At 43.4% G+C, this 25,285-nt stretch overlaps 1 protein-coding gene across 8 annotated transcripts in view; it reads right to left on the bottom strand.

Moving 5' to 3' along the window:
- pnpla4 (patatin-like phospholipase domain containing 4) overlaps positions 1-25,285 on the bottom strand; it is a 49,172-nt gene that overhangs the window by 13,927 nt on the left and 9,960 nt on the right. For all 8 annotated transcript variants that reach the window (XM_073044249.1, XM_073044250.1, XM_073044245.1 and 5 more), the window contains 3 exons: positions 15,850-15,944; positions 14,184-14,319; positions 6,836-6,901 (listed from right to left, as the gene is read on the bottom strand). In XM_073044249.1, coding sequence (XP_072900350.1) covers positions 6,836-6,901; positions 14,184-14,319; positions 15,850-15,944 — 297 coding nt within the window. The remainder of the gene's footprint in view (positions 1-6,835; positions 6,902-14,183; positions 14,320-15,849; positions 15,945-25,285) is intronic.

Consider the following 25,285-nt stretch of genomic DNA (forward strand, 5'->3'; position numbering starts at 1 on the left):
CTGTGAATGCCTACAAGAAAATGAATCTCAAGGTAGCATACGGTGACATACAAGTAGTTTGATAATAAATTTACTTTGAACTATATATCTATATCACCCCCTCCTCCTGCATTCCAATGAATATTTTTAGCTGGCCAAGCTCTATAACTCAAGCCCTCAAATTGTGGCATCCTCGTAAATCCCGTCTGCACTCAAGGTTATTGGCATCTGACTATGCATATATACAACTAAATGAAACAACATTCCTCCAGGCCATAGTGCCCCCACAAAACATACGTCACACACACAGCACATAAAACTAAATATTACCACCAATAATAAAATATAATTCAAAATGCATGTAGCGTGCAGCACAGATAAATAGCTCGCTGTCCAAGTGACGACACCTCGGTGACGGCAGGGTAGTCATCAGCCTTGCAGCCTGAGGGAAGAAGCTGTTACCCAGGTTGGCAGTTCTAGACCAGATGCTCCTGTACCTCCTTCCTGATGGTAGTGGGTCAAAGTGATTGTGGGGTGGGTGGTACCGATCCTCAACAATGCTTCGGGCCCTTATGGTTTAATGGTATCTTACCGATAGCAAAGGTGAACAAAGCTGAACACAATACTCCAAGTGCAGTCTTACCAACTTCTTATACAATTCCTGTTGCCTGTTCCCTCCTTCCTTCAGTATTAACAAGTGTGCATGGTGTGGAATGCCAAGATGGCCTTCCCCGCCATGACAGGTTCAATGTGTCGTACATACATACTTAGCATCTCAGCTGATGCCGGGGAACCCTATTGTGTCTCCATCTGCTCAGTCCCTGTCAGAGACAAATAGACCTGGCGCTGGCAAAGCAGACTTGACGCAGGTTCCAATGTAAAAAAAAAAGCACATTTACAGAACAGAATAATAAATAAGGCTACTTATTTGCAATGTGACCTCCACTTGTGAAAGGGTACAATCTTCCAACGCACAGAAAATGCTAGAGGAACTCGGCAAGTTGAACAGCGCATATGGAGAATTATTTTGACTGTGACCTTCCATCAGGACTGGAGTAGAAGCCAGAATAAGAAGGTAGGGGAAGAGAAAGAGTACAAGCTGGCAGCTGATTGATGAGACCAGCTGAGGGGAAAAGTCAGTCGGGGGGGGGGGGGGGGAATGAAGTAAGAAGCTGGGAGGTAATAGGTGGAAGAGGTAAAGTGGAAGAAGAAGGAATCTGATTAGAGAGGACAGTGGAGCATGGGAGAAAGGGAAGGGGGATGGGAGGCAGAGAGAAGTGATGGGCAGGTGAGAAGAAAGGGTGAGAGGGTAAGCAGATTAGGGAATGGTAAAAGAGGGAAGAGAGAGGGGGCATATTACTGTAAGTTAGAGAAATCAATGTTCATGCCATCAGGTTGGTGGCTACCCAAACAGAATAAAGGGTTTTGCTCCCTCAGTCTGAGTTTGGTCTCATCATGTCAGCAGAGAAGACCATCCAGAAACATGCCAGAATGGGAAGTCCAGCTGAAATGGATAGCCACTGGGACATCCTGTCTTTTATGGCGAACAGAACAATGTTGACTGTTTATTTCCTTCCACAGATGCTGCCTGACTTACTGAGTTCCTCCAGCACTGTGTTTGTGTTGGTCAAGATTACCAGCATTGGCAGAATTTCTTGTTTTTATATTTTTCAGTTGTATATTTTGCTTTGAAGCAGACACATTGTTCCTTTGAGAAGGGGAGTAGCAATCGTAGCAGTGGTCTTTCTGTTGACTCTAGCAATGATGTACTGATCTTGGGAGGCAAAAATCCACTCGATCAGTACAAGTAACAAGCTAGAATAAATTATTTAGACTGGAAAGTATGGACATGGCCTTTCCTTAACTGAGCAGAAGCAAATCCCTGGTGGAACTGTTGGGAAACAGTAGATCCCTGCACCACTGAAACAGAATCAGATTTTAAAACCATAAGACACAAGAGCAGAACTGGGCCATTCAGCCCATTATTTCTGCTCTGCCATTCCCTCATGGCAGATGTATTAACTCTCCCAATTCCATTTCCCTCCCCTAAACTTTTGATGCCCTTACTAATCAAGAACCTATTAACCTCCACTTCCTATATATACCCAATTACTTGGCCTACGTTGTCACAAACAGCTATATTGAATTTCCACAGATTCACCACCATCTGGCTAAAAAAATGCCTCTTCTTCTCTGTTGTAAAGGATTTTATTGTTTTCTTAGGCCGTGTCCTCTGATCCTAGGCTCCCCCACTTTAGGAAGCATTCTCTCCACATCCACTCTATCTCAGCCTTTCAATATTTGATAGGTTTCAGAGACCCACCCCCGCACCCCCAATTCTTCCGACCTCCAGTGAGTACAGACTCAGAGCCAACAAATGCTCCTCATACGTTAACCCATTCATTCCAGAGGTAATTCTTGTAAACACCCTCTGGACCCTCTCCAATGCCAGCACATCCTTTTTCTGATAAAAACTGTTCACAATACTCCAAATGCGATCTGACCAATGCCTTAAAAAGCTGAGGCTTTACTGAAATATGTTGTGAAACTTGATTTGTAGCAGCAGCACAGAGTAATACTATAAACTACAATAAGAGATCTATATAAAAATAAAAAATATAATAAAATATAAATAGGTACTGCAAAACGAGAGTAGTAGATTTATCGTCCTTTCTGAAATCAAATGACTAAGGGGAAGAAGCTGTTTCTAAAATGTTGAGTGCTGCACTCAGTCTAAAGTACAGCCTTTGTCAGCCGAGTCAATGAGTATGAGAGTTGAGAAATCGTGTTACAGCTATACAATACGATGGTTATGCTGCATTACTCACAAAATGCCGGAGGATCTCAGCAGGTCAGGCAGATTCTATGGAAATGAATAAACAGTCAATTTCAGGGCCAAGACCCTTCATCAGGACAGGAAAGGAAAGGGGAAGATGCCAGAATGAGAAGGTAGGGAGGAGCGGATAAGCTAGAAGGTGATAAAGGAAGAAGCTGGGAGGTGATAGGTGGAAAAGGCAAAGGGCTGGAAAAGAAGAAATCTGCTAAGAGATCTGTGGACCATGAGAGAAAAGGAAGGAGTTGGGGCACCATGGAGAGATGATATCCAGGTGAGGAGAAGAGGCAAGAGTTCAGAGCAGAGAAATGAAGAGTGAATGGAAAGGGGAAGAAGAAAATATTACCAGAAGTTTGAGAAATTGATGTTCATGCCATCAGGTTGGAGCTACCTAGATGGAATATGAGGTGTTGCTCCTCCAGCCTGACTGTGGCTCCATCGTGGCAGAAGAGGAGGCCATGTCCAAATTGAGCAACATCATTATTGTTACACTACAATCTTTGATCAAGCGAGCAAGAGAAAGTGCAGAAAAGATTCACAATGCCTACGCTGGTAGGTTTGAGTTATAATGAGAGTCTGAATATGCTAAACTTTGTTCCTTTGCTCCAAGGAGGCTGAGGGGTGACGTTTTATGCAAGCTCCTGACAGAGGTAGGATAGATAGTCACAGACTATTTCTCAAGGTACAGGAGTGTAAAACCAGAGGGCAGGGGTTTAAGGTCAGAGGGGAAAGATTGAAGGAGGATGTGAGGTGCAGGTTTTTCCAGTCTGGGAGAGGGGGAGAGGGTAAATGGAACAAGCTGCCAGAGGACGTGTTATAGACGGATACAATTACATGTTTAAAAGATATTTAGACAGATAGAAAAGTTGAGACAGGCACAATAATAACATTTAAAAGAGACTTGGACAGGTACATAGCAGGAAAGTGTTGAAAGGATATGGGTTAAATGCAGAAAAATGGGAATAGTTTAGATTGGCATCTCAGTCAGCATGGATGAATTGATCTGAAGTGTACGTTTCCATGCTGAATAGCTCCATGAACTAATGCATCCAGAAAAAGAACGCAAAGAAAACTGAGGCAGGAGTAAGCCACCACACTTTTAAAGATGTACCACGGAGAACATTCTAACTGGTTGTGTCACCATCTGGTATGAAGGGGCCACTGCACAGGTTCAGTAAAAGCCACAGAGGGTTGCAAACTCAGCCAGCTCCATCATGGCCACTAGTATCCCCAACATTGAGGGCGTCTTCACAAGGAAGCCTCAAAAAGACTACATCCATCATTAAAGATTCCCATCACCCAGGACATGCCCTCTTCTCATTGCTGCCATCAAAGAGGAGGTACAGGAGTCTGAAGGCAGGCACTCCACATTTTAGGAACAACACACACAAATTGCTGGAGGAACTTAGCAGGTCAGGCAGCAACTATGGAAAAGAGTAAACAGTCAACATTTCGGGCCAAGACCCTTCCTCAGGACATTTTAGGAACAGCTACTTCCCCTCCGCCATCAGATTTCTGAATGGACAATAAATTCATATACATTATCTCACATTTTTTGTTTTTTTTTTCCTCTCTTTTTGCTGTATGTGTGTGTATATAAACATACATATATACACACATTCATATTTTTTATTATCTATTGCAATGTACTGCTGCTGCAAAACAGCAAATTTCACAACATGTGCCAGTGATATTAAACCTGATTCTGATTATGAAGCCTGTCCCACTATTCATTATAATCACTGATTATCTGCCCCGACCATCAATTCCTATTCTGTACCAGCTCCCATACCCCTCAATTCCCTGATCTTCCAAATATTTAACCCCTGCTTTTCCATATTCATTAGTTGGTTGGTATTCAGGAATTAAATGCCAGCAATGCCAGCCAGAGTAATTTCAGCCTGTACCCCATTCCACCCATCGAACTCACCCACTGGGCACCACGTTAGCCTAGTGGTTAGTGCAACGCTGTTACAGCTCAGAGAACTGTACGATAGGGTCTTTTAAGAGACTTTTGGATAGGTACATGGAGCTTAGAAAAATAGAGAGCTATAGGTAAACCTAGTAATTTCTAAGGTAGGGACATGTTCGGCACAACTTTGTGGGCCGAAGGGCCTGTATTGTGCTGTAGGTTTTCTATGTTAACTCTGGAGTTCAGAGTTTTCTGTTGCTGCCTGTTTAGGAATTTGTACCTTCTCCCCCTGAACCATGTGGGTTTCGTCCGGGTGTTTCAATTTCCTCCCACAGACCAAGGACATGTCCGTTAGTAGGTTAATCGGTCATTGCAAATTGTCCCGTAATTAGGCTGGGATTAAATAGATGGTTTGCTAGGCAGTACGGCAAGTTGGGCCGGAAGGGCCTGTTCTGGTTGGGTGGGTGGGTGAGAGGGATGGATACCTAAATTTAAAAAGTATAAATTAAAAGGAAAATCACGCATAATTTTCAACTCTGGCAACTTCTCTCTGACACTCCTGCTTTGAATGTTACACTACTGCCCTCAAGTGTCCATCTCTGGAGCTGCACACAGTTTGAAAGCTTACATGGAGTGTTAGCTTTCATAAATCGAGGGATAGAGTTTAAAAGTCACGATGTAATGATGCAGCTCTATAAAACTCTGGTTAGACCACACTTGAAGTACTGTGTCCAGTTCTGGTCGCCTCACTATAGGAAGGATGTGGAAGCATTGGAAAGAGTACAGGGAAGATTTACCAGGATGTTGCCTGGTTTAGAGAGTATGGATTATGATCAGAGATTAAGGGAGCTAGGGCTTTACTCTTTGGAGAGAAGGAGGATGAGAGGAGACATGATAGAGGTGTACAAGATATTAAGAGGAATAGATAGAGTGGATAGCCAGTGCCTCTTCCCCAGGGCACCACTGCTCAGTACAAGAGGACATGGCTTTAAGGTAAGGGGAGGAAAGTTCAAGGGGGATATTAGAGGAAGGTTTTTTTTACTCAGAGAGTGGTTGGTGCGTGGAATGCACTGCCTGAGTCAGTGGTGGAGGCAGATACACTAGTGAAGTTTAAGAGACTACTAGACAGGTATATGGAGGAATTTAAGGTGGGTGGTTATATGGGAGGCAGGTTTGAGGGTCAGCACGACATGTGCTGCACTATTCTATGTAACTTGCTTATTTACAGCTTCTGGTGTAAGGAGTTCAGCATTAACAATTTCAACCTCAGTTCCCGCAGTGCTAGCACTGAGAGGTTTTGGTTCCTCCCTTCATTTCTGTGAGTAATTTCACATATTTAATCATCCTCCATTTACACCCCCTCCACACCTACAGGTTCACCATTCACTGATGCCTGTACCACTGTCATTCACTCCTCTCCATGACCCTTTTTGTCATGTACCTACCTCCACTGATTCACAGACATTATCCTGTGTTCTCTCCACTGCCCCACTCTTCCTCTGCATCTTAAAACTTCCATTTCCAATCTTTTCCAGTACTGATGTATGCTGGACAATCTCCTTTTACCTCCACCCCACCAACTACCAAATGTGGCAAAAGGTTCAGAAGCCTGAAAGCACATACCACCAGGTATAAGGACAGCTTCTATTCCACTGTTACAAGATTATTGAACAGTCTCATAGTATTAGGCCTCCCAATCTACCTTGTCATGGTCTTGAGCTTACTTTGCACTGCACTTTCTCTGTAACTGTAACACTTTATTCTGCATTCTATTATTGCTTTTCTCTGCAAATGGATGTGGGTTTGATGCAACACTTGAGAAGTTTGGACAAGAACATGGATTGGAGGGCTATGGCACAGTTGCAGATTTACGGGACTAGGCAGACTTATAGTTCGGCATGGACTAGGTGGGCCGAAGGGGTTGATTCTGTTCTGTAGTGTTCTATGACTATGAAATGAACTGTCTGTAACTCAGTACATGTATCAATAATAAACCAATTTACCAATAAGTTACTGACGTGCAACATTAATTCTTGTTTCTCTCCCCACAGACACTACCTGACCTGTTGGCTATTTCCAGCATTTTTTATTTAAATTAATTTCATACTCACTTCTCCTTCGTACTCCACGGTCTTGAACCCAGCGTAGAGTGGCACAAAGCTGCTGGCAAGTAGAACCTAGTAAAAAATAGTGAGTGTCAAAGGGAAATCTGCAAAGATTCAGATTTTTGAATGCCTAATGGTATTAATATATGGTAATGCACCATTCTAAGAAGCTTAATCCCCCTGTTTGTCCTGAAACATTTCTGGGATCTTGTTCGGAACAAGCTTCTATTTCCTATATGTTAATAATGACCACAAAGAAGTTAACTTATGTGGCTGTAACAATGAATAATGAATTCCCATTCCCATTCCAACATGTCTTATGGTCTTATAAGGCAGGATAATGGGGTTGAGAGGGAAATGGATCAGCCATAGTGAAATGGGGGAGCAGACTCGATGGGCTGAATGGCCTACTTCTGCTCCTATATCATATGGTTTTACGTCAGTCTATGGCCTTCTCTATTGACACAATGAGGCCACACTCAGTTTGGAGGAATAACAGCTCATATTTCAGCTGGGTAGTTTCCAACCTGATGGCATGAACATCAACTTCAAATTTCCACTAATTTCTCCTTGGTCCTTCCCTTTGCTAATTCCCATTCTGGTTCCCCTCTTATCTTTCTCTTCTCCTCACCAACTCATCACCTCCCTCTGGTTTCTCTCCTCTACATTCTCCCATGGTTCACTGTTCGCTCTCATTAGCTTCATTTTTCTTCAGCCTTCACCTCCCAGCTTCTTACTTCATTTCCCTCTCCCCACCTACTCCCTCAACTGGTCTCACTTGTCACCTGCCAGCTTGTAATCCTTCCCTTTCCCCAATCTTCTTATTCTGGCTTCTTTCCCCTTCTTTCCCAGTCCTGATGAAGGGTCTCAGCCTGGAATGCCGACTGTTTATTCCTCTCCATAGATGCTGCCTAACATGCTGAGTTCCTCCAGCATTTAGTGTGTTACATAAAAGAAAATTACTTATTAAAAAATTTTAAAAGTAAAAGGGCCAGAAGTGCCATGGAGCTGCTGTCTTGCAGTGCCAGAGATCCAGGTTCTCTCCGTGACAAAATGGGTTTCCTACAGGGACTCTGAATTCCTCCCACATCACAAAGATATGAGGGTTAGTTACCTGCTACAAATTTTCCATGTTGTGGATGTCAGGGCAAAATCTGGGCTGAAGTTAATGAGGGGAGAGATTGGGCGAGGCTAGAACTACAGGTCATAGGTTAAGGGTGAAAAGTGAAATGTTTAAGGGGATCTGAAAGGGAACTTCTTCACTCAGAGGGTGGTCTGACTACAGACAAGCTGTCCACAGAAGTGGTGAATGCAATATTTAAGAGAGATTAGATAGGTACATGGATGGGAAGGGAGGGAGGGCAATGGTCCAGGTGCAGGTCGATGGGACTGGGCGGAATAACAGTTCAACGCACATTAGATGTTTTTGTGCTACAGTTCTCTATGACTTATAACGCTTTACAGTACAAATGATGCGAGTTCAATTCCCGCCAGTGCCGGTAACGAGTTAGTGCATTCTCCCCAAGAACACACAGGTTTCCTCTGGGTGCTCCAGTTTCCTCCCACATAATTTTAAGGTGAATGGAGGAAAAAATGGGGGGGGGGGGGGTGGTTATATATACAGAGTGGTAGGTAGAGCATCCTGCAAGGAATGGTGGTGGAGGGAGGCATATTAGGGACATTAAAGAAAATCTTAGATAGGCACATAGATGATAGAAAAACGAAAGGATACGTAGGAGGGAGGGTTGGATTGATCTTGGAGTTGATTAAAAGATCAGCATCATGAATTGAAGGGCCTGAAATGTTCTATGTTAACATTGGGTTTTTCATAGTTTAATAATTATAAATTATTCTAGAAATTATTGATAAACCCCTGAGTAACTATATTTTTTCAAATCCTGGTTAGTTCAAGAGAGGGATAAAAGCAATTTTTCTTACTTTAGACAAGATCTAATCTGCAATATCCCAGGTGGATCTAAATTAAAACTGTTTGTAGAACAAAATATGACATTTATAAGAATCTGTTAATGTTAAGGGAAGGTCAGTGGTAATAAATCACACTGGTGAGCAATAAAGCAAGAGATATAGCAGGCAATAAGCAGTGTTATGATCAGAGTTGGCTTTATGATAAAAATTATCTCCTTTTACGCTGAACATCAGTATCTTGACCCTCATGTATATTATTTCTCGCTTTCCTCATTAAAGCCTCTGCCCACAATATTTTCCAGGGTTTCCAAATATTCTGCACACCCGTATGACCCTGAGGGTTACACTAACAAGGCATTTTTGCACACAACACTGTTTTCCACACCATTCTCTGTAAACTAGAGACTGCTGTGCCTGAAAATCTCAGGAGATCAGCAGTTTCTGAGATATTCAAACCACTCTGTAAGGCAGCAGCAATGGTGAGAGACCTTAATGATGGATACCGCCTCCTTTAGGCTTTATAATTTACAATAATGAATACAGAATTAAATAAGTATTGCAAAAGGAAAGTGGAAGTAGTGCAGTAGTGTTCATGAATTCATGGTCCGTTGAGAAATCTGATGGTGGAGGGGAAGAAGCAGTTCCTAAAATGTTGAGTGTATGTTTTCAGGCTCCTGAACCTCCTCCTTGATGGTAGCAAAGAGAAGAGGACATGTCCTGGGTGATGGGGGCCCTTAATAATGGGTGTCGCCTTTTTGAGGCATCACCTTTTGAAGATGTCCTTATTGCTGGGAAGGCTAGTGCCCATGATGAAGCTGGCTGTGTTTTCAGCTTCCTGCAGCTTTTTCCAATCCTTTGCAGTGGTCCTTCCATATCAGATGGTGATGCAACCAGTTAAAATCCTCTCCATGAAACATCTGTTGAAATTTGCAAGTGTCACTGGTGATATACCAAATCTTCTCAAGCTCCTGATGAGATATAGCCTCTGTCATACTTTCTTTGTAATTGTATCAACATGCTGGCCCACCCAGGATAGAGAGTCTGACACCCAGGAACTTGGAGCTGTTCACTCTTTACAGTTCTGATCCCGCGATGAGGACTGGTATGCATTTCCTCGACTTCCCCTTCCTGAGGCCCACATTCAGATTCAGGCTAAGACCCTTCATCTTTACTGGAAAGGAAGTGGGCAGAAGGCAGAATAAAAGATGAGGTGGAGGGGAAGTACTACATTCTGGCAGGTGATAGGTGAGGCCATGCCAGGGGGAAGGGGCTGAAGGAAGAAGCTGTGGAGTAATAGGTGGAAGAAGTAAAGGGCAGGAGGAGGAATCAGCTATGAGAAGACAGTGGACCATGAAAGAAAGAAAAGGAGGAAGGGTACCAGAGGCTTTCATATTCTGGATTTTTCCCCTTTCCTTCCCAGTCCTGAAACGTTGACTGTTTATTCCCCTCCATAGATGCTGCCTGACCAGCAACCCAGGTCCAATTCCTGCTGCTATCTGTAGGGAGTTTGTGTGTTCTCCCCGTGACTGCACGGGTTTTCTCCGGGTGCTCCAGTTTCCTCCCACATTTCAAAGGCATTTGGTTTAGTAGGTTAATTGGTCACATTGGTGCAATTGGGCAGCACAGGCTTGATGGGTTGGAAGGGCCTGTTACGATGCTGTACCTCTAAATAAATAAAACAGATATACCCAATAACTTGACCTCCATGGCCAAATGCGGCAACGAACTCCACAGACTCACCACCCTCTGGAGAAATTCCTCCTCATCTCTGTACTAAGTGTGAAACATGATCTGCGTCTAAGCCCCGTTAGCTATTCTCTGATTTGAGACACTGACATGTCATGTGCATCAGCTCCAGATATTGTATTCGTGTCTTTCAAAACCAGGTTTATTATTACTGACATATGACATGAAATTTATCATTTTGCAGCAAGTCATTCTTGATTCAAGTTATTTCCAAGTGTGCGTTGCCTTGCTGAGCATCCACTCAGTGGCCATTTTATTAGGTACACTAGTACACCTGGTCATTAATGCAAACATCTAATCAGCCAATCATGTGCAGCAACTCAAAAGCATAAAAGCACACAGACATGGTCAAGAGGTTCAGTTGCTGTTCAGACCAAACATCAGAATGGGGAAGAAATGTGACCTAAGTGAATTTGATCGTGGAATGCTTGTTGGTGCCAGATGGGGTGTATGAGTGTCTCAGAAACTGCAGATCTCCGGGGATTTTCACACACAATAGTCTCTAGAGTTTACAGAGAAAAAAACAAAAAAAAACATCCAGTGAGTGGCAGTTCTGTGGGTGAAAACACCTTGTTAATGAGAGAGGTCAGAGAACAATGGCCAGACTGGTTCAAGCTGACTGGAAGATGACAGCAACTCATCTCAATTAACTGGAACCTACTATGTGTTATATACTCAATATCATTTTTGATTTCTGCTGTCAGTTACAGATGGATTTCTTTTCCTCTTAGGTTTTTGTGTCACAAGGGAACAGAGTTTTTTCTGCCATTTACGCATTTTTTTTAAGATGCTAGCCGTCAAACAGCATGATGTCAGACAGGGAGTACATTTAGCCAGGTGATCAAAACCAACCCCTTGTACCTTCAGTTTCATGGAACATAGAACACTGGAGCACAGTACAGGCCCTTTGGCCCATGATAACATTGTGCTGACCCTTTAACCACTCCAATATCAACCTAACCTTACTCTCCCAAATTTTTCTTTCATCCATGTGCCTATCCAAGAGTCCCTTAGATCTTCATAGTGTAACTGCCTTGACCACCATCTATGGCAGAACGTTCCATGCACTAACCTATCTCTATATTTAAAAAAACTGCCTCTGTCATACCCCCATACTTTCCTCCCAACATCTTTAATTTATGCCCCCTTGCATCAGGACTTCCGCCCTGGGAAAAAGTCTCTGAATGTCTGCTCGAGCTATGCCTCATCACCTTGAATACGCCCCTATCAAGCCACATCTCATCCTCCTTCTCTCCAAAGAGAAAACCCCTAGTTTGCTTGATCTATCATCATAAGATGTTTTCTAAACCGGGAATCATCCTGGCTAATCTCCTCTGCACCCTCTCTAAAGCTTCTAAATCCTTCCTATACTGAGGCAACTAGAACTCAACACAATAATCCAAGTGTGGTCAAATTAGGGTTTTATAGAATTGCAACATTACCTCACGTTACCTGAACTCAACCCTATCAACTTGTGCAGCAGCTCTGCGCGATCTATGGACCTCAACATTCCTCTGTTCCTTCACACTGCTAAGAATCCTTCCATTAATACTGTACTTTGCCTTCAAGTTAGACCTTCCAAAGTGAAATACTTCACTTTTCTGGGTTGAACTCCATCTGCCACTTCTCACCCTAGCTTGGCTTCCTGTCAAGGTCCCGTCGTAACCCTCAACAATCTTCTACACTATCCACAACTTCACCAACCTTTGTATCATCTGCAAACTTACAAAGCCACCATGATACCGTCATAGAAGAGTACAGCACAGAAACAGGCCCTTTGGCCCAATAAGTCCATGCCGAACCATTTAAACTGCCTAGTCTCATTGACCTTCACACCATTACCATCCATGCATCTATCCAAGCTCCTCTTAAACATTGTATTGAGCTCACATACACTACTTTGGTTGGCAGTTCATTCTATACTCTCACCATCCTCTGAGTGAAGAAGTTTCCACTCATGTTCCCCTTAAACTTTTCTCCTTTCATAGTTTTCATTGTTTAGATTTAGGATCTTAGTTTCAGAATGAACTATGCTTTCAAACTCAACATAAATATTATGTTCCCTCTTTTCTAAAAGATCCTTAACAGCAGGATTATCAATTAACCCTTTCTCATTACAGAAACTGAGATAGAAAATAGCTTTTGCCTTAGTTGCATTCTCAACATATTGATCTAGTAAAGCATCTTTTGTACAATCCATTAATTCACTTCCCATCTTATAACCTCTTCCTTAATGTCAATAAGACACAGGAGATGGTTATTGACTTCAGGAGAACTCGCACCACTTACATGCCACTTTTCATTGGCGGCACAACAGTGGAAACTGCAAGCAGTTTCAAATTCCTGAGAATGCACATCACACACAACCCCTCACTGTCCCAGAACACATTCTACACAATCAAAAAAGCTCACCAACACTTCTACTTTCTAAGGAGGCTAAAGACAGCTGGACGATGCATATCAATACTCATTACCTTCTATAGATGCACAGCAGAGAGTATCCTAACATGCTGCATTAGTACATTACAGAAACTGCACTGCAGCAGACAGGAAAGCTTTACAACAAGCGGCCGAAACTGCCCAGCTCATTAGCGGCATCAGCCCACTTGAGGACATGTATACAGAAAGGTGCTGGAAAAAGGCCAGCAACATCATGAAAGATCCCACCCCCCTTGCTCATGGTCTGTTTGTCCCTCTTACATCAGGGAGGACGCTGCGTAGCATCGACACCAGGACCACCAGACACAAAAACAGTTACTTTCCTCAAGCAGCAAGGTTGATCAACACCTCCACCTACTAGCCCACCCCTCCATACCTCCCACCACCACTACTTTATCATTTCCTGTCACAGTCACCTTATGCACAGACACTAATGTACTGCATCTGTGGGTACATATAAATCAATGTAATCAAGCTGTATTATGTATTTATAGTTACTACCTTTATATTACTGTCTTCTTTATCTTAATGCATTTTTATACGCTGCATCAGATCTGGAGTAATAATTGTTTCATTCTCCTTTACACTTGTGTACCGGAAATGACATAAAAATATTCAATCCTGAATAGCGACTACTTTGATGTTCCATCTACATATAAATGGAGTCCCCATGATAACTGCACTACCCCACTACCCTCCCCCCAATATGTTGGACTTACACCATACCCAATATTACAAAACTATCTGGTGGGCCATAAATAATTCCCACAAATGATTTCTACCCTCTGTGCTTAAGTTCGACCCCAATTGATAGTAACCTAATGACAGACCAACACGCTGTATACTTCTGTGCTCTCTGTTTTGAGATTAAGATAACATTAGCTTGATTTGTCACATATAATTTGAAATATACAGTGAAATGCATTGTTCACATCAATGAGGATGTTTTAGGGGGCAGCCTGGAAGTATCACCATGTTTGATATGTTGGAGGAAACCGGAGCCTATGGAGGTCACAGGGAGAATGTACAAACTCCTTACAGAGAATAGTGGGAATTAAACCCCGATCTTACAGTTGGCTTTGTAAAGCGTTACACTTACCACTATGCTACCGTGCCACCAAGTTTTATATTCTCTTTCTAGAGCCTATGTAGCATCAAGACTTGAGATTTTCAACAGCCCAACCTAAACATAAATATCCATTTTCTTTTCATTGATCAAATATCTGATCATGCACTGAGTTACCGTCAAGAGATCCTCCCTGGTAGGAAACGAGGAGATCATACAGTTTTTTAGAGTCTTGGCGTTTGTGACGGAGACATGGAGCCGGCTGTGAGCTTTCGTGTGTGCGTCAGCTGTAAGTATCGAGTTCATGCCCTCCCTTGAAAGGAAAAAATAGCATATTACAGAATCTGTCTGATCCTGGCCTAACTGAACTCTACCATCTTATGAACAATGTTCATTCACAAAAAATTCATCAGCCAACAGGTCTCAGTTGGGCAGGGCGCATGGCTCTTGGGAGGCAGTCCATCATACAATAAACAATGCCGATTTATATTTGCATTGTATTTAGAGATACAACATAGCACGAGGCCCTTCCAGCCCAATGAGCACGTGCCGCCCAATTACACCCATGCGGCCAATTAACCAACTAACCCATACATCTTCGGACTGTGGGATGAAACCAGAGCAAACCCACCGGTCACAGGGAGAACATACAGACTCCTTACGGACAGCGACAGGAAAAGCAGTCTACTTGCAAAGCAGCTTTTTTTTAGTGGGGAGGGGAAGCAATAACAACAGGACATTTTTGTTTGAAAACAGTGGAGGTTAATTCAATCCAGTGGTTTACGTCACCACAGTTACAAAACTCTATTTACAGGGGTATTATCCAATCATCTTCATTCTGTACAGTCACTATAACTGGACTTTTATAACAATGAAATAAACAACCCACATCACTCTCACACCATTTGTATTCAAGGCAAATTAAATTTGTATCTGCCTTCACTATTTTCACTTCAAGCTAACCAATTATTACTGGTATTATAGATTTTGGGTTGCAGGGTGGAGATGTGTCTCTACCAAAGGAGGTATAAGATGCTCCTTCCCTCCGCTAGCCTGCTGGTTACCCTTAGGCAAGGTGTAGAACCTGCTTAGCCCCCCTGATCAGCAACACACGAAGCCATGGGAGCAGCTGGTGCATATCACAAGTCCCGGTTATCCGACCACTAATGCCAGACCAATCTCTGAAGAGTATTGACAATGACAATTGTCACCCATCTTGTAAACGCACTGCCCAGAAGAAGGCAATGGCAAACCACTTCTGCAGAAAAATTTGCCGAGAACAATCACAGTAATGAAAAGACCATGATCGCCCACATCAGACAATGCGGCACATAATGATGATTATAGATTAAAGGTGTCATGACGATAGGTTGAGCAAGCTAGGGCTTCTCTCTTTGGAGTGAAAGAGGATGAGAGGTGATTTGACAGAGGTGCATAAGATGATAAAGATTAGCTCCATTTGTCACTTTCATCGAAACATGTAGTGAAAGGTGGCATTTGCATCAATCACTAACACAGTCGAAGGATGGGAACAGCCTGTAACTGACAACATGCTTCAGGCACCGGTGTAGCATGTCCACAGCTTACTATCCCCAACTCATGTCTTTAGGATGTTGGAGGAAACCGGAGCTCTTAAGAGGAAACCCACATGGTCAGAATGAGAATGTACAAACTTCTTACAGACAGCGGCAGGAATTGAACCCCGTTCAGTGATCGCTGATGCTGTAAAATATTGTGCTAACCACTCCACTACCATGCCACTCAGCATCTTGGGTGCATCACACAAGGCAAAGGGATAGGCCATTCAGCCCAACAAATTGAATGGTCCTCTTCTGTTCCTTACCTAAGAAACTTCATAAAGTCATAGCCAGGGGTTATTGCTCCAAACATCTGTCTCCTGACATCAGCGGCAAACTCGTAGGTAAATTCTTTACATTGCTGAGAGTGGGAAAAGAAAAAACAGTAAACACAACTTCATTCTAGTCATAAAAGGGATTGGATAAGCCTTTCAGAACAGAAAGATGCTGAAGCTCCTGATCACCAATCATTGTAGGATAACACTGATCAAAAGATGCCACATGGATCTCAACCAGACTGAATACAATTTCGAAGAGTCATACAGCACGGAAATAAGCTCTTCAGTTCTAAATTCTCTGCATGCTGACCAAGGCGCTCGACTAAGCTAGATCCATTTGACAGAGATCCAACCACGTTGATGTCACAGCCAGGAGAGCTCACCAACGCCTCTGCTTCCTCAGGGGGCAAAGGAAATTTGACATGTCCCCATCGATTCACCATAGAAAGGATGCATAACAGTTTGACTACAAGACCTTAGAGCAGAGTTAGGCCATTTGGCCCATTGAGTCTGCTCCACTATTCCTTCATGGCTTCTTTATTATCTCTCTCCACCCTATTCTCCTGCCTTCTCCCCGTAACCTTTGATGCCCTAATTAATCAAGAACCTCTGCCTTGAATATATGCAATGACTTGGCCTCTACAGCTATCCATAACAAAGAATTCTACAGATTCACCACTCTCCAGCTAATGAAATATCTCCTTATCACTGTTCTAAATGGACGTCCCTCTATCCTGAAGCTGTGCCCTCTGGTCCTAGATTATAGGAAGCGTTCTTTCCCCATCACTCTATCAAGACCTTTCAATATTTGAAAGGTTTCAATAGGATTCCCCCTCATTCTTCTAAACTCCAGGAAGTACAGGCCCAGAGCCATCAAGTGCTCCTCATATGTTAACCCTTTCAGTCCTGGGTTGGAGGAGCAACACTTCATATTCTGTCTGAGTTGCTTCCAACCTTATGGCACAAACATCAATTTCTCTAGTTTCCAGCAATTTCTCCTTCCTCTACCCCTTCTTCCATTCCCCATTCTGGTCCCCTGTTACATCTTCTTTTCTCCTCACCTGCCAATCACCTCTCTCTGGTGCCACACTCCTTCCCTTTCTCCCATGGCCCACTCTCCTAACCTATCAGATTCCTTCTCCTTCAGCCCTTGACCTTTTCCAATCACCTCCAGCTTCTCGCTTCATCCCACCTTCTCCACCTACCTAACTTCCCCTTCACCTGCCTTCACCTATCACCCTCTAGCTCAGGCATGGGCAAACTACGGCCCATATGCGGCCCATTAAGCTTTTTAATCCGGCCCGCAGAACTTGATGAAATTATATTAATAAACCTTGTTAACGTTTTTTCCCCGCAATTCTGGCATGACATGTACACAAATGTGAAAGCCTTTAAATCCAAGCTGGCTTTTTTCTCCGGGCAAATTTTGAATAAGTTATTCACTCATTTTCCCACACTAGCCACGCTGGAAGAGGCCAGCGCAAATGTGAAAAAATACAGCGAGTCACTGGATGCGCTGCACAGAGAATTCTGCCGTCGCTTTTCTGATTTTGAAAAAATTGACAAGTCACTTCAGTTGGTGGCCTGTCCCCGTCACAAGATCTTGAAACAGCACCAGAGGAGCTACAGCTGGATCTGATCGACCTTCAGTCTGACCCCGTCTTAAAAGAGAAGTTCAACTCTCTTAAACTGAATGACTTTTATGCTTCACTTGGTAAAGAGGTGTTTCCAAACCTCCGGAGGACGGCACAGAAGATGCTGGCGTTGTTCGGCTCGACCTATTTGTGTGAACAGACGTCCAGCATCATGAACATCAACAAAGCCAGCCACAGATCCAAGTTAACTGACCAACACCTCAGATCCATCCTGAGAATCGCCACAACAAAACTAAATCCAGACTTTGATGCGCTGGCTAAAAAGGGAGACCAACAACACTGTTCCCACTGAAATTAAAAATAAGTTTCTTCGTTGTGTTATGTAAAAAAATGCATTTGAAAATATTTTTTTCAATAAGCTTTACATGTTACATGTCATTTCTGTTAAGTGATGGACATGAGTAGTGCGCAGGTGCACGTACGTTCTCAAAATAAAAAATGCGCTCCAGATCAAATAACGTGCTCCGCATATTGGCGCGCTGTCACTGTTCTGTCCTTGTGCTGGTCGTTGTTGAGTTTTGGCATGGGACAATTGAATAAGAAGGAGCAGGACAAGTAGACCTGCATCTCCTACCGTTTTTGAAATAAAGACAGTCAGGAGGAGAGTGATGATGATAATATCTTGAAGGATAACAATTTTCAGTGTTTTAAAATAATAACTGTTACTATTAAAAAAAAGCTGTATTTTATTCATTTAATTTTCAGTGTTTTAAAAGTCATTTCAATAAATAGCTAAATACCATGGGACTTCAAAGACAAATATTTTGTTGTAATGCATTTGTTCATTTTCAATTGAAATTAAAGCACATGTTTTCTACATATCCCATGATATTTTATTTTCTCTTATGAGGTGTATTACCAAAACACTCCGTCCATCTGCTCCTGGTCCGGCCCCCCTGTCAAATTTTAGAACCCTTTGTGGCCCACAAGTCAAAAAGTTTGCCCACCTCTGCTCTAGCTTGTACTCCTCTGCTTCCCCTACCTTTCATTTCTGGCTTCTGCCCCTTTCCTTTCCACTCCTGATGAAGGATTTTGGCCCAAAATATCGACTGTTTATTCATTTCTATAGATGTTGGCTGACCTGCTGAGTTCCTCCAGCATTTTGTGTGTCTTACTCTGAAACGCACCTGTGTCAGCTCCAAATTAGTTCCTTTGCACCTTTTACGAATCTGAACATATTAAAGTCTCTCTCTCACATCCTTAGCTCCAATTTGGATAAGCTGTTCTACACAAGTGGTGTTGCAATCCCAGTTCTAGCAAAGCCTGAGCCAAGAATCAGTGTCATGCCAGGAATAACATACTGGAAATATGCCAGCGAAGTGCCTTTCATACCAAATACCAGCATAAGTAACCACCAGCATAAGCGGAAAGAAGAGGCACCACAGTAGTGTAGCAGTTAGAGCCATGCTTCTACGGCTCAGGGCATCGGAGTTTGGAGTTCAGTTCCAACGTTGTATGTAAGGGCTTTGTACGTTCCTCCCTGTGAACAAATAGGTTTCCTCCGGGTGTTCCAGTTTCCTCTCACATTCTATGGACATACCGGTTTGTAGGATAATTGGTGATTGAAAATTGTCGTGTGATTAGGCTAGGGTTAAATAGATGAGATGCAGGGCAGTGCAGCTCATTGGGCTGGAAGGACCTGTTCTGTACTACATCTCTGAAAAAAAAATTAAATAAAATTACACAGAGTGTGGAACAGTGGCCTGCTCGTCACCAAGAATCTTTTAACATGCCATTGTACTCAGTGGACACTTTATTAGGTACAGGTATGCAACCTGGTGTGGTCTTCTGCTGCTGTAGTCTATTCACTTCAAGGTTTGCATTCAGAGATGATCTTTCGCACATCACTGTTGTAACGTGTGGTTATGTGAGTTACTGTCAGCCTACTATCAGTCTGAGTCAGTCTGGCCATTCTCCTCTGACCTCTTTCATTAACAAGGTATTTTCGCCCACAGAACTGCCACTCACTGGATGTTTATTTTTGTTTTTCACGCCATCCTCTGTAAACTGTTGTGCATGAAAATCCCAGGAGATCAGCAATTTCTGATTTACTCAACCACGCATCAGACACCAACAATCATTCCACAGTCAAAGTCACTTGGATTACATTTCTTCCCCATTCTGAGGTTTGGTCTGAAGAACAACTTGACCATGTCTGAATACTTCTGTCCATTGACTTGGCTGATTAGTTGTTTGCATTAACAAGCAGGTGTACCGGTGTACCTTATAAAGTGACCACTGAGTGTAGGTTTGGCAAGGCATCAAACACTCGAAAATAACTTGAATAAAGGAACGCTGCTGCCACAAAACAATAAAATTCATGTCATGTGTCAGTAATAATCAACCTGATTCTAAAAGACATGAATACAATACTTGGAGATGATGCACATGACATGTCAGTGTCGGAAATCAGAGTAATAGCTAACAGGGCTTAGACACACTTAGTACAGAGATGAGGAGGAACGTCTTTAGCCAGAGTGTGGTGAATCAGTGGAATTCTTTGTCACATTCGGCTGTAGGGGCCAAGTCATTGGGTATATTTATTTTATTTAGAGATACAGCACGCTAAAAGGCCCTTCCAGCCAAACAAGCCCGCACCACCCAATTACACCCATGTGACCAATTTAACATACTAAACCATACGTACATCTTTGGAATGTGGGAAGAAACTCACGCAGGGAGAACACATGAACTCCTGGAATTGAACCTGGGTTGCTGGCACTGTAGTAGCATTACTCTAACACCTCCGTGCCGTCCATAGTTAAAGTTGAGGTTCATAGGCTCTGGGTTTGTAAGAACATCAAAGGTTATGGGGAGATGGCAGGAGAATTGGATTGAGAGGGAAAATAAATCAAGCCATGATTGAATGGTGGAACAGACTCAATGAGCTAAATGAAATAATTCCACTTCTAGGTCTTACATTCACTCCATTCATTAATCTCATGTTTATACGGGATAAGAGAAGGGATCCAAGCCCTGATCACAACTCATGCTCACTCCCTGACTAAGCCCTATGGTATTAATAAATAAGAGGTATTTGGCCCCTCATGCATATTCTGTATTTAGTAAGATCAGGACTATTCCTTCACCCTAATACCACTTTCCTGTAGTCAACCCATATCCTGGTCCCTTAATAATTCACCCTTGTCCTCTGCCAGTATAGGACTTCAATGTTGCTTCCATGGCCCATCCACAAGGAGGAGTTAGTCTGTGAGCAGTAACAAAGTTACAGACAGTGGAACTAGGGTAGAATGGAATATACAAGAAGTATAGGTAGGGTAAATGCAACAGGCTGTTTCGAGAGGTTGGTTGAGACTAGAACTAGAGGTCATTGGTTAAGGATGAAAGGTGAAATATGTAAGGGAACCTGGGGGTTAACTGTGTGTGTGTGTGTGTGTGTGTGTGTGTGTGTGTGTGTGTGTGTGTGTGTGTGTGTGTGTGTGTGTGTGTGTGTGTGTGTGTGTGTGTGTGTGTGTGTGTGTGTGTGTGTGTACGCGCGCGCACATGTGCGCAACAAGCTGTGACTAGAAGTGGTGGATGTGGGTTCAACTGCAATATTTAAAAGTTTGGTTAACTACATGGATGGGGGAGGATGCAGCGCTATGGTCCAAGTGCAAGTCGATGGGACTAGGCAGAATAATAGTTCGGCACGGGCTAGATAAGCCAAAGGGCCTGTTTCTCTACTGTAATGCTCTATGAGTCTATGACAACCGTTAATCCCCACACCTGATCCCACTCTTAACCTCCTGTCATCTAAGGCATTTTCCGCCATTTCCCAATGGAAATAGCGGAACTTACACCATCAATAACCGATCTGTACTAATGTGATGTACATGTACTGTATTTTAATTTTATTACTGCACAACTTTCTTTAATAATTTAAATGTTTTTGACTGCTTTGAAATATCTCCAATCATCAGACTTTAATTGAAGGCAAGTATAGACGTGATGGGCATGCTTCTGCGACATAATTCTATGAACATAAACCAGTACAGTATAGGAATAGGCCCTTCAGCCCACAAGGGCGTATTGAACCAATTAAATTAATAATCAAATGCTCAACTAAGCTAATCCCTTCTACTTACACAATGTAAGAATCCTTTCATTCTTGCCCACTCAGATGCCTACTGAAGAGCTTCCTAAACACCTCTGCCTCTACCACCGCATTCCAGGCACCCACCACTCTGTGTAAAAAATCTTGCCCTGCACCTGTCCTTTAACTTATCCCTCTCACCTTAAATGCATGCTCTCTGGTATTAAATATTATGAAGAATGACTGAAAATATTGACAAGGAATTTTTTTATATAAAAAAGCCATTTATCTTAATTTGTCTTTCAATGAAAGTTGTGACCCTATTCTGTTATGAAACTGGGGCCAGATACAAAGTACATCCAGCACCTTGGCTTAGCTACTAGAAATTCTTGACTAGTGAGGGAGCCTAGGACTAGAGGGCACAACCTCAGAATAGAAGGACATACCTTTAGAGCAGAAATGAGGAGGAATTTCTTCAGCAGAAGGTGATAAACCAGTGCCGCAATGCAATGCAAACCAGTGCAATGATAAATCATTGCCACAGGTGGCTGTGAAAGTCAAGTCATTGAGTACATTTAAAGTGAAGACCGCTAGGTTCCTGATTAGTCAGGGTGTCCAAGATTATAGGGAGAATGCAAGAGAATGGGGTTGAAAGGGAAAATAAATCAACCATGATCAAAAGGCACACCAAACTCTGCTGTATCTCAAAATAAACACAGAAATACATCAGAACAAGATGAGGTTACTATTTCCAGTGATCTCATGCCTTCCAAAACATTTGTTGAAGGCTTCCAATTTGCAGTTGACTCGTCTCTGTTACTTCCTCATTTTTGTACAATTTGCAGTACGTTGCATGCTTGCAGTCATGTATTCTTTCAGTAAACACATTTGTTGTACTATCTTCTTGTTACTTTAGCCATGTGCATATATTGCAACATATTACCTTAGCACTTTTGGATTGTCCACTCCATTTTGTCACATCAATGAAAGGGTTACCGTATGAGGAACATCTGCCAGATGTATTCCCTGGAGTTCAGGAGAATGAGGGGGGGATCTCATAGAAACATTCCAAATGTTAAAAGGCCTGAACAGATTAGATATGGCAAAGTTATTTCCCACCGTAGGGGAGTCTAGGACAAGAGGGCACGACTTCAGAATTGAAGGACATCCATTTAGAAGAGAGATGTCGTCAGATTACTTTAGTCAGAGGGTGGTAAATCTGTGGAAAATTTGTTGCCACGTGCGGCTGTGGAGGCCAAGTCATTGGATGCATTTAAGGCAGAGATAGACAGGTTCCTGATTAACCAGGGCATCAAAGAGTCTGGGGAGAAGGCATGGAGTGGGGATGACTGGAAGAACTGGATCAGCCCATAATTGAATGGCAAAGCAAACTCAATGGGCCGAATAGCCTATTTCTGCTCCTATATCTTGTGGTTTTATCAAATGGTTACAAAAAATACAAAGTTCAAAACATATTTCCGCACAGGTAACTGGAAGCTCAGGGTCAGCCCTGAGCACTGAAACAGAGGAACTGCACTATCCTCTGCTTGATTATATCCAATGCAGAAAACAGTGAACAAACCCCAAAATTACTCAGACTTGCCAGAGTAGAATTAAGACCAGATGAAGACGCTGAATTGCAAAGCTGAATCTGGAGTTGGGGAAAGTGCAGGGGAACAAAATCTTTCTTTGAACAGGGCAGTAGTTCAGGAAGGGTTAAACACAAGAGATTCTGCAGATGCTGGAAATCCAGAGTAAAAAAAAATGCTGAAAGAACTCAGCAGGTCTGGCGGCATCTATGTAGAGAAATAAACAGTTGATGTTTCAGGCCAATTCCATTCATCAGGACTGGAAAGGAAGGGGACGGAAGGCCGAATAAAAAGATGGATGAAGGTAAGTTGTGCAAACTGGCAGGTGATAGGTGAGGCCAGGTGAGTGAGGAATGAAGCTAGTTAGGAGAACATTGATGGACATTGTATGTGTACTTCAGGAAGTGTACTTGTCAAACACTGGCTCACCGTCACAGACAAGAGAAAATTACAGCAAAAGAGAAAGCTGTCAGAAACCCTGGTGCAGAAACTTTGCCTTGGTCATTGCACAAGCTAAACTTTCCAAGGCAGCTGGCAAAGAAGCAATTAGAACATCTTTGAAACAGTAGGTACAAGTACAGCTGATCAAAATCTTGGACAAAGGGACAAGCTTGTAAGGAGTTAAATTTGATGTGAGAGAGACAGACAGACAAACAAGGTGGGAGGGGCGAGGGGGAGGGAGAGAAAGAGAGAAAGGAGCGAGGAACGTGGGGGGAGAGAGAGAGAGATAGAGATAGAGAGAGCGAGAGACAAGGAGAGTGGGACAAGGGGAGAGACAGAAAGAGAGAGGGACAAGGGGAGAGAGAGACGGGGGGGAGACGGGGGGGAGAGAGAAGGTGGGGGGGAGAAGAGAGAGAAAGAGAGAAAGGAAAGCGGAACAAGAGGAGAGATACAGAGAGAGGGAGGGGGAGAGAGGGAGGGGGAGAGGAGGAGGGGGAGAGGAGGAGGGGGAGAGGAGGAGGGGGAGAGGAGGAGGGGGAGAGGAGGAGGGGGAGAGGAGGAGGGGGAGAGGAGGAGGGGGAGAGGAGGAGGGGGAGAGGAGGAGGGGGAGAGGAGGAGGGGGAGAGGAGGAGGGGGAGAGGAGGAGGGGGAGAGGAGGAGGGGGAGAGGAGGAGGGGGAGAGGAGGAGGGGGAGAGGAGGAGGGGGAGAGGAGGAGGGGGAAGGTGGGAGGGGGAGAGAAAGAGAGTAAGGAGAGAGGAACAAGGGGAGAGACAGAGTGAGAGAGGGGGGAGAGAGACAAGGAGGGGTACAAGGGGGGAGAGAGAGAGAAGGACAAGGGGACAGAGAGAGAGAAGGAAAGAGGGACAAGGGGAGAGACAGAGTGAGGGAGAGAGAGACAAGGTGAGAGGGACAAAGAGAGAAAGAGAGAGAGAAGGGGTGAGAGACAGACAAGGGGAAGAGAGAGAGGCAGGGGAAGAGAGGGGTGGGGAGAGGGAGAAAGGGAGAGGTGGTGTGGAGAGAGCGGGGGAGAGCGGAGTGGTGTGGATAGAGCAGGGGTGAGAGAGCGGGGTTGAGAGGGTGGGGGAGAGCGGGGAGAGAGAGACTGGAAAAGCTGTTGGGCACTTGTAGATCCATCTGGCTGTATACTGTGTGGGTTGAGCTTAGTGACTGCTCTCTTTTTGTCTCTGTTACTACTGTATTAAACATTTTCTTTTCTTTTTGAACATTATTCGTTATACATTTCTTATAACATCTAACATGTGTATAGTGCCTTCTTACTTTGCAAATACCTCTTGCTGCAGAATTAGAAGAGTACAAGGAACCAATTTTAATATACTTTCGTTACAGCGCTGCAAGGAGTATTTTATGAAGAAGCAGGTAATGCAAAGGCTTAGAAAGGCTGGCAACATAAAAACCCTGACCCAGCAGGGCAATGAAATTGTGCAGACACAGGGTGCCACAAATGAAGGCTTGAGGCAATGAGTGACAAAGACACAAAGCGATTTGCAAACAACACAAGAGTTGTAAATATTGAGATATTTCATAACCAGAAGGCGCTGACATAATCCACTTCAGTGAGCACTGACATGATCCACTTCAATTTGAATACACCCACAACAGATGAGATTTCTCTAGCTGTTCGCTGCACTCTAGACCAACTAGACAACCTACATACAGGTTGGTGTTGAACACAATCATCCCATGA

Source organism: Hemitrygon akajei, chromosome 4 (assembly GCF_048418815.1).
Source record: "Hemitrygon akajei chromosome 4, sHemAka1.3, whole genome shotgun sequence".
NCBI classification, from domain to species: Eukaryota; Metazoa; Chordata; class Chondrichthyes; order Myliobatiformes; family Dasyatidae; genus Hemitrygon; species Hemitrygon akajei.